The sequence below is a fragment of the Phalacrocorax aristotelis genome, chromosome 15, assembly GCF_949628215.1.
Source record: "Phalacrocorax aristotelis chromosome 15, bGulAri2.1, whole genome shotgun sequence".
Classification (NCBI taxonomy): domain Eukaryota; kingdom Metazoa; phylum Chordata; class Aves; order Suliformes; family Phalacrocoracidae; genus Phalacrocorax; species Phalacrocorax aristotelis.
The window spans coordinates 9,080,638-9,095,587 of NC_134290.1; the positions used below are offsets into that span (position 1 = coordinate 9,080,638).

A 14,950-nucleotide genomic window follows, 5' to 3' on the forward strand; every position below is an offset into this window, starting at 1 on the left:
TGGGCTCTCACACCTCGATGCTGTTCCTCCCCTTCTTGCCCGTGCTGGCGGCGTTGCCCTCTCCTTCTCGTGGCTCTGTAGAATCAGCTGGCGCATCTGGCCATGGTCCAGTGGCACCTCCACTGCCCAAGAAAACGGACACCCCATCATACACGGCATCACAGAGGCCTTATATACCCAGTGGGGCAGGACAGCCTGCTTGGGATTGGCTGGGGAGGATAGCTGACAGCAGGGGATTGGGTGGGCAGCCAGGGGGCATTGTGGATTGGCTGGCTGCGTGGCCATGGCCCCTCCCTCCCACCTCACACTCACAGGTGTCAGCGGTGCTGTCCAGGGTGGGGGTCGGTGGGCAGAGCTGGGTCCGGTCCATCACCCGGAGGAGCTCGGTGCCGCCCAGCAGCGGGTTGGCGAAGGGCTGGGCTGGGTGCGAGCCGTCAGCTGATGTGTAGCGCAGGATGGACTCCATCAGCAGGAGTTCGTTGGTCTTCTTCTCCACGAGACCTGGGTGGGAGAGAGCGCCATCCCGCAGGGGCCCCGCACAGGGCTCCTGCCCAGATCCATCCCCAACTGTTTGTTGAGCAGGGGATCCATGGATTTCCCCAAGACAGTGCCATCAGGCAGCCTGTCTCCCCAGGGACAAGGACCCAAGGCTGGGTCCCACACCCAGAGCCAAGATGAGGGCTTGGGGGTACACTGGGATGTTTATACAGCCAGGTTAGCTCCTGAATTTGCTGGGAATTTGGCACCCCAAATGCACATTAGGGACACCCATGCATGGCGGGGCAGGGGGAGAAAAAGAGCTCTAAAACATAGTGCAAGGGGGTGGTGGACATACAAGGCCCAGGCCGGGTGGCAGCAGAAGACAGGTAGCCCCAACCCACCGAAAAACTGCATCAGGTTCAGATCTGTGATCTGCTTGTTTTCTCCAAGCTGCTTCATTATCATCACAGTATCACAGTTGATTTCTTTCAACAGGGCTTCCATGCCAGATTTGAGCTGGCCCAGGACTTTGTTGCTCTCTTTGCATCTGTCTTCATACAAGTTGGCTTCCTCAGTGGTTTTCATTAGTTTTTCCTATTAGCAAAGGTTTTGCTAGGTGTCATACCAGCCCCCTCCTCACCCCACACAAAGCAGTGCTGGCCACTTCCAGTCTGGATGCTGGAGACATCCCAGAAGGGTCTGTGGGATGCTCCCATCCCTGCAGGGGAAAGGCCCTATGAAAGGGATCCCAAGCTTCCCATGCCGCAGCCAAGGCCCTGGGCGCTGGAGGACTGGGGCTGGCAGGAGCCCTGCAGTCACCCTCTCACCATTCACTGGGAGACAGGGCTGCCAAAGCCGATGCTGGGCCCTTTCATGCCTGTGCCTCTGCAGCCGTTGGCCAGAGCAGCATTGACTGGACAAGACTCCTTAGGACACACGCCAAGACAGTCAGGGGTCTCCTGCCCTTGCAGAGGGAAATCGGGGCTGCTGTACCTCCAGCTCCTGCAGGACATGAAGGCGGCTGCTCTCTGCATACTCCTGGTCCGTCATGAGGGCTGAAATTTCATTCTGTGCAAACACAAGCACATGGAAGGGGTACTGGCTGAATGCCCACCAGAGATGCCTAACAGAGGCTGGGGACCGTTCTTCCACCCTGGGAGCAGGGACACGCCACTTGACCACTCTAGGAACCATTGTCCCCAGGCCAGGAGGGCAGGTGATGACCCCACAATAGGCAGCACTTCTCACTGAAGCCTGCCACACACATGGCTGAGGCAGCTCTTGGCCCTCCTGGATAGTGCAATATTTTTGCTGGGTACACGGTGGCAGCATTGAGACACTTTTAGCTCCGAGAACACAGCATTCTGTTTATTGGAGTTATATTTTTGGCTATCCCTTTTCACTCCCCTAATCCCACCTCTGTGGTAGGCTGTGAGCTGGGCTCTGGTGTGGGCAGTGATTCTGGACGCATGGGAAAGGAAAAACCCACCCCAGCCCAAAAGCACCAGCTGAGAAAGAGGAGACACGAAGAGCCTGGAACAGACCTGGAGGTCCTTGATCCTCTGCTGCATGCTCTCCATCTCATTGTTCAGCTCAGTGACGTAGCTGAAGCAGGCGAAGTTCTTCTCCTCTTTTTCAATGAAGTCATTCAGCAGCCGGTCGATGTCCCCATCCTCCGCCAGCTCCAGCAGGCGCTTGTAAGCCACTTCCTGGCTCTCAAAGCTCTCCCCTTGGCGCTGCTTCGCCCGCTGGGCTGCCTTCAAGGCTGTGGGAGAGACAGAGTGTGTGCCCCTGCAGGCTGCCCTTTGCAGAGCCTTCGCTTGCAGGTGCTGTGGGGTTTGGTGTGGTGCTCAGTGCAGGGAGAAGCAGTGCCAGAGGGGCAGAGGGTGTCTTTATTTCACCCAGAAACTAATCAGGGAGCTCATGGTCCTCATGGGAATGGGGCAAACACAGTGGGATCCCTCCCCAGGAGGATAAAAGGAGCCATGGTTGCACATAGGGACAGCTCCCTGCCTCCCCAACCCTCCCTCTGCCTCAAGGGCACCCCAACACATGGTGCTGGGTGGTCTCACTTGGTTATGACTGTTCATCCTTTTTGCTTGTAGGGTGAAGGTTGGGTAAAGGAGCCTGTGGGCAGAGGATAGGTCCTGCCTTTGGGGTGCAATGCTATAAACTGCTCTAAGCAGCCTCCTTGCCAACCCTATGGACTCCTGGTTTGTGATCTCATTTGCACATATTTTCTCTCATCTGATACCTTTTTTCTTTTTGGCCTGTTCCTCCAATTCAGAGCGATCTGTAAATTTGGCAAGCATGAAGGTTTTCAGTTTGGTCTCCTGGTCAAGGACACGCTCCCGCTCCTGCAGCTCAACATTGTACTGGACAGTGTCTTTGCTGTGCCTTTCATTCATGGCTGAAATCCTTGCCAAAGCCTCCATCCTGCACACAGAGCGCAGTAGGTTACACCATGTGTAGGTATAAAGATCTGTATTCCTGGCTATTCCCATGCACCTCTCGGTCTGACCCAGGAAAGCCCCCGTGATGCTGTGCATGTTGCCCAGCTCTCACCCAGGTGCAGCTGTGTTAGCCCAAGGCCAGCAGCAAGCTAACGTGCCTCTTGGTGGGGTTTTGTACTCAGACACAGCACCCGACTGTGGCAACCAGGCTCACTTTGACCAGAGCTGGCTGGACTCTGCTCCAGGTCTGCTGCAATCCCAAATGCAGGCTCAGGTGGGACTCTGAGGAAAGAGACTGCTCCATGGGGCAATTCACCCCATCCCAAGGAACATCTGGGCTAGTTGGAGTAAATCACCCTGGATGTATCAGTCTCCCTACACTGACCAGGCACCTAACCCTCAGCAGCCAGCTCTAGGCAAAAGTGGTGTATCCTCTCTCTGAAGTTGCAGTCGGTCTCTTTTTACATCAATACTCATCACTGGCATTGCTCGTCGGTGCTGTTTGCCACCGAGGGTTCACAAGGCCACATACCGCTGCTCATAGGCTTGTGCGGATTGCTCAATGGCAGTATTCATCCTTCTCCTCTGCTGATCCAGCTTCTTATGGAGTTTCAAGTAGAAGTTGTCCAAAGTGGCTTTCTGGATTCGCAGGTTTTCAATCTCTTCTCGGAGCTTGTTATTTCTGGTCAGGATGGTATCAAAATGGATAGTGACCTGGGGAGAGGGAAGCAAAAGGTTTGAAGCTGATGCAGGACTGGGGGGCTCAGGTCTCTGCTGAAGGACCTTGACCAGGGTTGGGACAAACACAGCCCAAGAGATTTTAAATTGTCCCTGCACTATCCTCCTCCCCGAGACAGGGAGGAGGCAACAGTAGGCCAGGCCGGTCACAACAGAGACATGGAGCTGGCATTGTCCAAGGCAAGGTGGCTTCAGGCAGCCCGGTTTTATCACTAAACAGGTGCAGACCTTCAGGCTTCTTGGCATGGCACAAGTGCTGCATTTGGGTCACCAAGCTTGAAGGAGCCTTTGAGATATTCTGGGAGCAATCAGGCCAGCCGAACAAGCCAGGTCCTTTATGTGGCTTGTGTCAACCAAATACATTTGCACCATTAGCCTTTGTCCTGACCAAAAAGTGTTTTGCACACAGGTCCCAGTGTGGCCCCACAGGTCTGCAAAAAGTTTGCTTACATTGTTTAGACGCATCTCCAGTCTCTCAATCTGCTTCTGCAGCCGTTTGCTACAGTTCGCTTGCTTCACATTCACTGCTACCTGGTTTTGCCTCATAATCTTTTTTTCCAGCTCTAGTATCTGCAAACACAGAGAAAAAGAAATTATAATCTCCACCCCTATGTTCTGGACTCTTGTCAGGACACTTAGCCAAAGAAAATACCCTCTGTCGACCTGAACTACAGCAACCATGTCATTAATGAGCTCACAGTTATAGAAGCAGCTTTAATCCCAAAGGATCCCATCCTGTACATGCAGAAGCATAAACTGTAACTAGAAATGGCCTTATTTTCATGTCATGAAGGAAATGCAGCTGCCTCTGGAGGGAAATTCAGCAGGTGTTGAACAAGGCACAGCAGCACTCCGTGTAGAGTGGGAGAGGCAGTGAGGATGGTTTTTTGGAAGTGGTATTGTGCTGGCCAGACAGGGGTCTGTGCAGGCCTCCCTGGGAATGAGTGGAGGAAAACTTTTGCCAGAAGTAGGGAGCTGCCAGAGGAAATCAATCCATGAGAAGAATGAAGTAGTTGGAGAACAATGAAGTAGGGGGCAGGTGGGAGAGGTATGACTCAGCCAAGAGATCCCTGATTGAAAGCTAACTCTGTTGTGGAAAGCTCTGCAGCACCTCTAGCAATGGTAAACTACCTGAGCCTGTTCCCTGACTTCTCTCATGGGCAGCTGGTTCAGAGCAGAAAGCTGCAGAGACCTGTCATTGCTGTAGCACTGGGTTTCCCTTGGGCTCCCACTCCACCATTGAGCAAACCCAACCAGGCTGTCCTCAGGAGAAGTGACGGGACATCCATCAGATGCTGCTGCTCTTTTCTTTGCCATGTCTCAAACAGCACAATTAAATATTCCATTTTTGCCTCTTTTTCAGGAGTAAAAAAAAGTCAAGGGAAAAAAAGAGGGATGTTGCATGACCCCAGGCAGGTGTGTGCCATCAAAGAGGAGCTGCAGGGACCTGTGGGTCAACAAGGCTGAGAGTCAGACCTTACTCTTCTAGCCAGTGCTGCTGACTTGAACGGGAGCCTGGCCCTATCCATTTGTTATTGTCATGTGCCTTTTGCCAGGAGGCAGCATTATATTCCAAGGCCTGAATTAAATACATTTTACATTGAGGAGTTTCAGCCATAGGGCTCACTCCGTGACTCTGCTCTGCTCTACCACGCTCAGCCAGGGAACGGTCCAGATGCTCTTACCTGGTTGTCCATGTCAGCTAACAGGGCTTTTCTGTCTCTAATCAGAGAATCATACTGATGTTTGGTCTGCAAAAGGCATTGGAGCTCTGTACAACTTCTGTCATCCAGCATTGCATTTCTCAGGGACGTGATCTGTCTCAGCATTAATGACACGTCTTCATGTTTTTGTGTCAGCAACTTTATTTCTTTTCTGTAAAAATGGAACGACAAATGACATTTAGCACATCCCACCTGCAATGCTGGAGCAGGTCCTTACCCCACTGCATCTCAGCATGAGGGTCTCCAGATCTCAGCATGGAGGAACTTTCCAAGCACAACACAGCCAAGCAAAGCTGCACTCACTCCTGAGCCTGCGTTTGCTGCCTCATGTTGGCACCGTAGGATTTCCTCTTCTCCACTGCTATCCAAAACTGTTTCTGCAGTCTCCTGATCTCAGCCTCAGCCAGCTTTTCATTCTCCTTCTCAGGGAAGTCCAAAAGCTTCTGCCTCAAAGAGGGCCCTCCCCGCTGCCACAGAGAGGGAGAGCTTGGTCACTTGAGCAAACACAAAGAGCAGTGGTAGACAGTGTAGCTGGACACAGGGGAGCAGGTTAATGTCATTGCCGCCTCCACCTGTTTGTCACCACCTTCAGCTCTTCACTGCCACCAAAGATATTCATTACTGCCTGAAACTCTGAGCCACTCAAACCAACTCTGTGAGTGCTTCTGATCCACTTCAGAGCAAAGTCTACCGGGTGCTTTGCTCTTGGGTAACCCACCTCCAAGATACCACCACTCCCTGGGGCAAGGAGGTATTAACAGCAACAAAAACTGGTCCCTGTTGACCACTGCAGTTGAGCCATGGCCAGCAGTTCAACTCCAGGACAGGGTGCAGACCTCCAGCAGCAGGGAGGGCAGGTGGCAGCAGGTTGTCACCTCTTTTATCACCTGGTGTGATGGCAAGGACCACATGAGTCAGAACCAAACCCACCCAAGCTGGGGATGCATACGAACCTAGCTGACTTTGTCCAGGAGTAGAGCAGGAGTGTTTACATCCCTGGCTGTGGGAAGGTGACTTTTAGCTGAGAAACTGCCTAACAGGTAGCGCTGAAGATGTGGCAGTTAGATACACCACTATCTGTGTCCTCAGCTGACACATATTCCCCAACCCTGCCTCCCCCACCATCCACATCTCAGGCCATGGCCCCATCCCCGGCACAGGAAGGCAGGCAGAATCAGCTCCACTGCAACCCAACACCTTGCTGGCAAAAAGAAAGCTTGGCTCCCCACTGCCTGTCTGGCTCACCGCGCTGTGGCATTAATTTCGGCAGGTGAGATCCCCACGGCAGATCCTCCATAAAGCCTGTGGAAAAATTCAGCTTTGGACTGTGCTTCAGTTTTTACCTTTGAGCCCCTCATTTCTTCCAGCTAGCTCCGCCGGTTGCTCTGTGGGCACCTCGGGAAGGGGATGAGGGAGCGATGAAGGGCCAGGCCTGCTTTCCAAGGGGAGAAATGAAACCTGGGTAAGGGGGTGGTTGTGTCCCCCTGCCCATCCCTCAGCACCTGCTTGCATGTTTGGCACATGAGGAAACCATCACAGATGGCTGCACGATGAATAAAAAGAGAGCATTTTTAGTGATGTCATCGTGAAACACGCTCCTCTTATCGAGTTTATAAGTAGGGGAAGAACAGATGGTTTGAGCTATTCCACACTGTTTGGTACCTGGGTTTCCATAGAAATCCCAGCGAGGCCAGGCCCCCCCGTGCCAGCAGGCAGAGCCCCCAGGGAGCGCAAGCAAGGGATATCGCCTTGATTCAGCCCCCGTCCCACTGCAGCCAGGGAGGGCACTAGGGCTGACCCCACAGCCCTCACCCCCAAAGCTGGTCCCCCCCAGCCCCGCTGAAGCCCCCCGGACTCCCTGGTTCCCCCTGACGCTGCTCACCCCGCTGCAGGTGCTGCAGTTCCTCTCCAGCCAGGGGATGGGACCGTTGTGGCAGTCGGGTATTCCGGAGAAACAACCCCTTTTCCAGTGGGAAGCGCAGGAGAGATGAGAGCCCACAGGGAGCCAGTCGTGTCCTGCGCCCTGCACTGCCCCAGGCTTTGTGGAACAGGTTGCCATGACAGTGTCATCACACCCGAGTGTGGACGGGTTCTCCATGGGGACCGTCGCCAAGGAGGGTGGAGCTAGGGGGTGGCCAGGGCACTCCCGCCCGTCCCTTGGGAGTGCTGGGAGCCCATGCTACATGGACCAAGGGGATTTCCATGCCCCAAAACCAGCCCTGAAGCATGTGCTCTGATGCCTCCCTGGCTGCATGTCCACAGCAAGCAGAAACCCTCATTTTCCTGCTCTTGCTTCCCTCTGCAGTGTTTGAATCATCCCATAGCCTGGGACTTCGAAGCCTTTCACTCTGACCGGAAAGCAGTACCAGAGCTTCACTGTCCCAGCAGCACTTCGGAATCACAGAGCTACCATTCCCTCCCCTTCCTGGCCAGCCCAACAGCCAGCCCCCTGGGCTTCCTACCTGGTTTCTATCTGTTTTGCTCATGGAGAGGCAGCAATCACCACATCACTGCCATTGCCCTTGGCATCCAGACACCCTCAAGGTGCCCACTGTTGGGAGAGCAGCAATGGTTGGCATTGCCAGCTGGGGGAAGGTCCCTGGGGACAGAGACTGTTTACGTGGCCAATATAGGGGACAAATTGGGGATTCACACTTGCTTCTCTCCTTTCCATGCAGGGAAGCACACCGGAGCTGTGGGCTGAGTCACAAGAGCCATGATAATCCCTCTCCTGTAAGCTGGAGCGCGTGGCTGGCTCCTTCCCAGGGACTCAGCAAACCCTGAGATCCCTGGAGGGTAGAAGCATGAGACAGTACTGGAGGCTGCAGCAGGGCTGTGTTTTGTAGCCCTGGTGTTGCTTGCTCAGCTCTGGGTTGAAGGGGAATAGGGAAGCACCGAAGGTGAGCAAAGGGCATCTGCATCCCATGTTGCAGGGCTACAACAAGTTCAAGGTGACGAGCAAAATCCTCAACCAGTGCATTGCTCTTGAGGCTGCACCTCCCCATTATCCTGGAGACTTTGATGAGCTAACAAGCCAGCCATCGTGTTCCAGGCTAATTCACAGCCAGATAGGCTCTGAGGATGCATTTAATTAGAAATTATTTTCATGGCAGAAAGCAGAATGTGGCGTTAGATACGAAAAGTTGCAACCAAGGGGAGAGTGACGCTGGGAAGGCACTGGAGCCTGAGTGTCCCACCAGGGCCAGGTGAAGCTCCTGGAGCTTATCATGCTATTCCTGCATGATCAACAGCTCTGTGGGATAATAATGACAGCCTCTCAGGAATGAGGTTGTCACTCTATCTCGGTGGCCCTGGCTGTGTCATACTGCAGATCCCTTCTCTTTGAGTTGCTTCTCTTCACCCTCAGCAGAAATAGGGCCAAACCTCCAGTTCAGCATAAAGGTAGAGCTGCAGGGGTGGACAGTATTTTTCCAGAAACAATGCCTCTGGGTGCCTCAAAATTCTGTTTTCCCTTGGCTTGGACTAGTCCAGCCTCAAAATACAGCCCATATTGTCTGTCCTTTTTGTGTTCCTTCTCCATGGACCAATTCTCAATTGTTTAGCAACAAACAAGTCAGTAAATTAAACTATTGAGGAGGAATCTGATTTGGTAGAGTCTATGTCTGTCACACTCACTGCAGAAGCATTTATTTTACTAAAGGAGACTGTTTTCACCCAAACAATGCTTGACTGTCAGACTTGCTCTGAGTGAGGATGACTTCATTGTCTGGATGGACTTTTAAGCTGTGGCTAAGCAGAATGGTAATCAGAGCAGGATGAGATCGTCTGTAACATCTGAATCCAACAAACCTCCATCTTCTGGGGGAAACAGAAGAAAAGCGACTTTCTATGCAGTTTTCACCTTAACCCATCTTCCCTGATTTAATAGGTACATTTAGCACTGATTGACATGGAGAAAATATTCCTTCAGCTGCAGATTTGGGGTCTAATTAAAAGTACTTGTACTATTTTAAGGGCCAAATTCTGATCTGTGCAAGCAGCATAAATCATTCCTGATTTTAGCAATTATTTCCCCGTTTCATCAGGTCCAGTTAAATGGTGGCTGCAGGGGCCGGTCAGAGCTGGGCTGGCTCTGATCTGAGCTCACCTGGGAGCGTCCAATTGATGTCCAAGAAAATCTTTGGGTAAGATAAAGAATCAGGCCCATATTTTCATGCAAATGTAATACATTCATGTTACTTAATACCTATTTATAACAAATCCAGAACTTAATTCTACTTAACCCGTCTTTGGTGTTTGACACATGAAATCTGTGAGTCAGAGGACTATATATGGAACTGTCAAAACTTTCCTCTTTTCCCCCTCTAAAAGCCTGGATTAAATCATAATCAAACTCCTGTCAGCTTCAGCAACAGCACTGGGAGGAGCGGGAAGACACTGACAACTGTTAAGGCAGCTGGAAATGGGGAAAGATCATCTCAGCCAGCAGTGCAATGGCAAAACCTTACAGAAGAGGTCCTGAATTCAGACACACACTTGGTCCATCTTTGCTGAAATGTCATCCCATGGACCTGGAGAGATACCTTGGCCTCATGGTGTCACCTTACCAAGACTTCGCTTGGGAATGGCCTCCCATGAGCACATTCTCTATCCAGATTTTTATTTATTTCCTCTGAAGAATAGTAATCTTCATATGTGCATGAACCATACCAGCCTTCAATGGGTAATACCAGTTTTGGACCTAAGGCATTGCAAACACATGGAGAGTTGTAGACCTGCAGCCTTTTGCAATTGGCCTGAGTTTTGCTCCATGCGTTTCTTACAGAAAAAGTTTCTTTCAAAATACACACCGTCTAGTCTTCAAACACTGAGCCGTTCTCTCCCTGCATATCACTTCTTCTTGCCTGCCCTTCCTCAGCATGCACCCTTCTGGGAGAGAAGGTTCTTATGCCCAGCATCTGAAACAACACTGCAAACTTCTGATGCTATTTTCCTTATTTAACACTTAAAATCTCAATAAAATGAAAGCCAAATATGCCAGGCACTCTACAAGCATGCAGCAGGACATCCTTCTCACACTGAAAATTTATCGTGTAGAAATAACAAGTGCATATCCATCATTAGAGACAACAAAATAGCACAAAAGTAGCTGGTTTTCACCTCTGGGTATGTTTTCCTGACAGCTTGTGAGTGCAGCAACACGGCCTCTAGGTAGCAGGATGGGATAGGGATGTCTCTGTATGGGCACATGGCTTCGAGTTTTAAGAGTTATTGGTATTAAGTAAGGGGAGAGGAGGCTGTTCACTGCCTCCTCGATTACAGTGAAGAGGAATTACAGCTGCAATTCCTGTTCACTCAAAGAGGAAATTGTCATCATAATTTCCTGCAGATGGGTTTCTTCTGAATTGCTGACACCAAGTGAAATGTTATTCCCAGCAGCGAACTGACTCCTTCATGGCATTACTTGGTATTTTTTAAAGGGTCATTTTAGGAGCAAGTTCCCCAGACCTTGAGTTTGGGACAGCAAAACTCTTTTGCACTGCAGGCCTAGCCCCTCCAGTGGAGCCTAATAACATGGATTTGCTTCATCCCTCTGTGTTAACTTACAGGCGTCTTTGACTGCAGCGTGTACAATGTGCTGAATTACTGCTCAAAGGCTGCCACCGCAGGTGAGAGAACAGAGAAGCAAAATATATGAGGACACACTGCCATCTGAAAGCAAGAAAATTTCACTGGCCTGAGGTCAAACCTGGCTTGTAGCAAGCACTCATACGCTGTGGGAATTTTTTAGCTAAAGCAAGAGAAGAGAACAGAGGACACAAGGACAGACCCATTGCAGAAGCTGCTGTCACATGGGGTCTTGCCTGACCAGGAATGAGGTTTTCTGTGTGGATTTTTTTTTTTTTGCCTGTGATTTAGGCAAAGCTGCACAAAGTAACGCTTTTAGCAGGGCTGCTGATCCCTCAGCAGTTTTGGAGGGACACAGCCACTTCACAGCATAAAACCCAAGCAGGAGGCAGTCTTGCTCAGGAGAGGGATATCAATGCAATAGCTCTGAAGGTCCAATGGGGAGCTTGGCTATGGCTAAGCCAAGCTAATAAATTCCTACAGTGACTTCCCAGATCCCATTCTCCCCCAGGGAAGTCTGTTGGCAGATCTAGGTGCCATGCTGGAAAACTCTGTGCCAGATCTAGTTGGCGAGCACTAGGAAGAGGTGTGGGAGAGTGATTTGTGGCTGAGAAAGCTGCACATCACGGGGGAGTCCCTTCCCTGTGTCCCCCAGTGGCTCCCCATCAGCTCTGGGCAGAGCTGGGCAGCACTGGAGAGTGCAGCAGGTACAGCCTGTTTTAGAACAGCTATTTCTAATTAATCATTCCTGATTACCATCCCATGCAATGCTCTTGATCAGGACTAAGAATACCTTATTAGTTGAATACACTGTGAAAGTGGCTTAAAGCAACTAAGGATTTGCCTGTATAAGATCGCTCAAGGAAACTATTTTGAATTAACATTTAAAGGCAATTAATTAAACTGCTGTACGGGTGTTCTGCATCATCTGCATTCAGTTTATATTCCTTTACTTTTCTTTTCCAAATCAAATGAAGGCCACTTGATGCTCTGGTTGGGCAGAGGAGGAAAATATCCGGGGGGGGCCCACAAGCCCCAAGGAAAGCCAGACAACTGACATAAATCTGCCTGGAGGAGTTGGACCCCAGGTCCAGCCATGTGTGGTGTCAATATGGACAGTCTCCACAATTTTGGCTTTATGGGAGAGGTCTGGTCTCTCTAGGGTGTCCCCTTCCAACAGCAATTTCAGCGTCAGGCAAGAAACTGGGTGCACCAACTGCTCTGCTTCAGGGTCAGTGACCTTAATGCCCAAATAAGTAGGTGACAGTATGAGACAGTGAAGCGCATGGCCAGCCGCAGGCAAATGACCCAAGGTGGATCAGCAGGATTTCCCTGCCTGAGCATCAGCCTCGCGGCTGCATTGCCAGAGCAGAAAGCCATGGACACAGCAGCGAGCAGGTCCATGGGACGAGGGCTCCTTCAGCACAAAGCTTCCTGTACAAGAGTCAGCGCAGCAAAGCCAATTGCAGCCTTTTTACTTGATTTAAGACATGTCTCCTAGTAATTACCCTGTCTTGGCCCTGTAATTTTTCTGAAGCAGAATTTCAGACCAGCTTCATGCCGAGAATAACCGCTTTCCAGCCTACCGCCGGCACCACAGCCCTTCTCTGGAGAAGGAACAGATTGTTCTGAACAGTCTGGTCCATTTGCCATTTCTATGAGCTGGCTGGATTTGATGTTTATTGCCACTCACTCAGCAACTGATCTTTTGCAAGACAGCAGCTATCACTTGCCTTCCCTCCCATCAGCCGTTGCTTCACACCCCTCACCACAGATCCAAGGCTTTATGAGGGACATCAGCTGATTTTTGTAACAAGCGATTGTTACTCAAGAGTTGATTTAAATTAAAGCTTTAAAAAAGAAAATCCCAAGGGTTTGGGCTGCATATTTCTCTTAGTATAAATCTGAAGATACTCCCAAGGAAATGCAGAGGTGACACTAATCAAAGTCAGGTTGTAATGAGTCTTTCTGGGTGTTTTGCTCAGTGTGTTAGCACACATTTCTGGGGCTAATTCAAAAGGAAGCTGTACAGCTTGGAGATGGTTTCTAACCCTGCTGCTGATGGCGATTTGCCATGGGTTGGGCTTGCAGGAGTGGTCATTCCCACTGGCCATGAGCATCCTGTCCCACCAGCTGTGAACAGTCCCTGTCTTTCACAGCGGTACCTCCCCAGGCAGGTGGAAGCAGGGTGCCATGGCCAGGGAGTGCTGGGCTGGCCGGGGCAGAGGGATGCAGGGATGCAGCCATCCCCTGCCTGCTTTCTGCTCAGAGGGAGGAGAGGAGCAGGAGGCGGCAGAGCTGTGCCAGTTGCTTGGCAACTCCCCTGCAAATCTCCCTCCTGTCAGAAAACATTTTTCCCAGCGATTCAGGTGGGTTTCACAGTGCAGGATCAGGCCTGGCTGATCATGTGGTTTTAAGAAGCCACACACCCTACCTCGAGGGGCTGTGCATCTGCTTTGGCCAGGTCATGGCCATGCACAGGCTGCAAAACACGGCTCCTGATGGGCTCTGCACAGCAGGGAGTGCTGCAAGGGGGGTGACAGGGCTTCCCGGGGCTCCTACATCCCCGTTTCAGCCTCTGCTCAGGGACCATGATGCTCTGCATTACCCACATCCTAGCAAAAGACAGGGGATGCAGTGGTCTACCCCTCTCCCATCTGCAGGCAACCCATGAATGGGGCATGGGCCACCTCCAGGGGCAAAATGAGCAGTCAGTGTGAGCCCAGGCGAACTGTTCCCTGGTCCCACTGGCCACAGCAGGCCCTCCGTTAGCTACCCCTTGCTCTCTTTAGGCTGAGAGAGAAGCTGAACTAGGCTGATCCTGGTTCAATCTTTGCATCCCTTCATTACTGCAGGTACAAGGCTGTGGCAGCACCATCCCCTGCTCATCCCAGCCAGGCTTTCCTCTGATGTCCCATGCTTCAGCGATCTTTCAGTCTGTACCCAGCTTCCCTGAACCCCCAAACTGAGTGGTCAAGCCTGACCTGAAAATCCACCTAGCTCTTCTGTGACTGTCCAGCATCTGCAGTCTTCACTCTGCGTGCAGAGAGGAAGGAGAAGGAAGACAGGCCCGGATGGTTCCCAGCATTTTGTGGAGAACAGGGACAGCAGGGAGCATCCTCCAAGCAGAGCAGGATGCTGAGGGCCATGCTGGGCTTGGTGGTGGAAATACAGCTGAAAAGAAAAAGGGCAGGAGCCAAGGGAGTGCAAAACAGCCCCAAATCACTACCAAGCAGGATGGGTCCTGACACATACAGCATATCTCTGCATTTCTACTTTGCTCCACTCCTTGCATTTCCCAAGGGAGATGCTCCTGGCTTTGTCACCTGTGAGCAGCAGGAGCTGGTGATGATGACTGATGGCAGCAGGTCCTGCAGGATCCCAGCGTCACCAATACCACCCTGGAGGGGAAGGATGAGCCATCCAAAAATCCCATTAACTCCCCCTGCACTTCAGCAAGATCCAGTTTGTGTGGGAGCTGATTCTTCTGCTCAGAGCTAATGGAGGGAATTTCCTCAAGCAAAACAAAATGGTCTCAGCCCAAAAAGGCTTTTCTCTTCTAGATTTTTTGGTTAGGAACAGTGGCTGGAATTTTCCTCTCAGCTCTGCTGACACAATCCCTTCTCCTTCAGTGTGGGAGGGGAATTTGGCCCGCTGAAACTATACACCAAGTTTAGATCAGGATAATAATATACTGTTCGGGTTTCTATAGATTCTCAGGTCACTTTGCAAACATTAATTAATCTTGACAACGCAGCTGCAAGGAAATGGAGGTTTTATTGTTCCTGATTTAGAGAGAGGGAAACTGAGACCCAGGGAGTAAGTGTTTTTTGCAAGGTTGAAGAGAAAACAAGCGATGGAGGCTGGGAACGAACCCAGGGTCCCGAAAGCCTTTCCGTTTCTCGCAGCGCTGCAAAGTACTCCTTCCCACACAAACCCGTTCTGGAGCATCATTTTACACCAGCC

The 14,950-nt window shown here is 51.2% G+C and overlaps 1 protein-coding gene across 1 annotated transcript in view; it reads right to left on the reverse strand.

Annotated features, from left to right (window-relative positions):
• CCDC63 (coiled-coil domain containing 63) overlaps positions 1 to 14,950 on the reverse strand; it is a 26,872-nt gene continuing 11,922 nt past the window's right edge. Inside the window, 12 exon segments of the mRNA XM_075110746.1 lie at positions 1 to 63; positions 66 to 122; positions 313 to 501; positions 882 to 1,074; positions 1,474 to 1,548; positions 2,025 to 2,245; positions 2,735 to 2,916; positions 3,466 to 3,647; positions 4,122 to 4,241; positions 5,357 to 5,546; positions 5,699 to 5,862; positions 5,982 to 6,133. Coding sequence (XP_074966847.1) covers positions 8 to 63; positions 66 to 122; positions 313 to 501; positions 882 to 1,074; positions 1,474 to 1,548; positions 2,025 to 2,245; positions 2,735 to 2,916; positions 3,466 to 3,647; positions 4,122 to 4,241; positions 5,357 to 5,546; positions 5,699 to 5,862; positions 5,982 to 6,133 — 1,781 coding nt within the window. The 3' untranslated portion in view covers positions 1 to 7.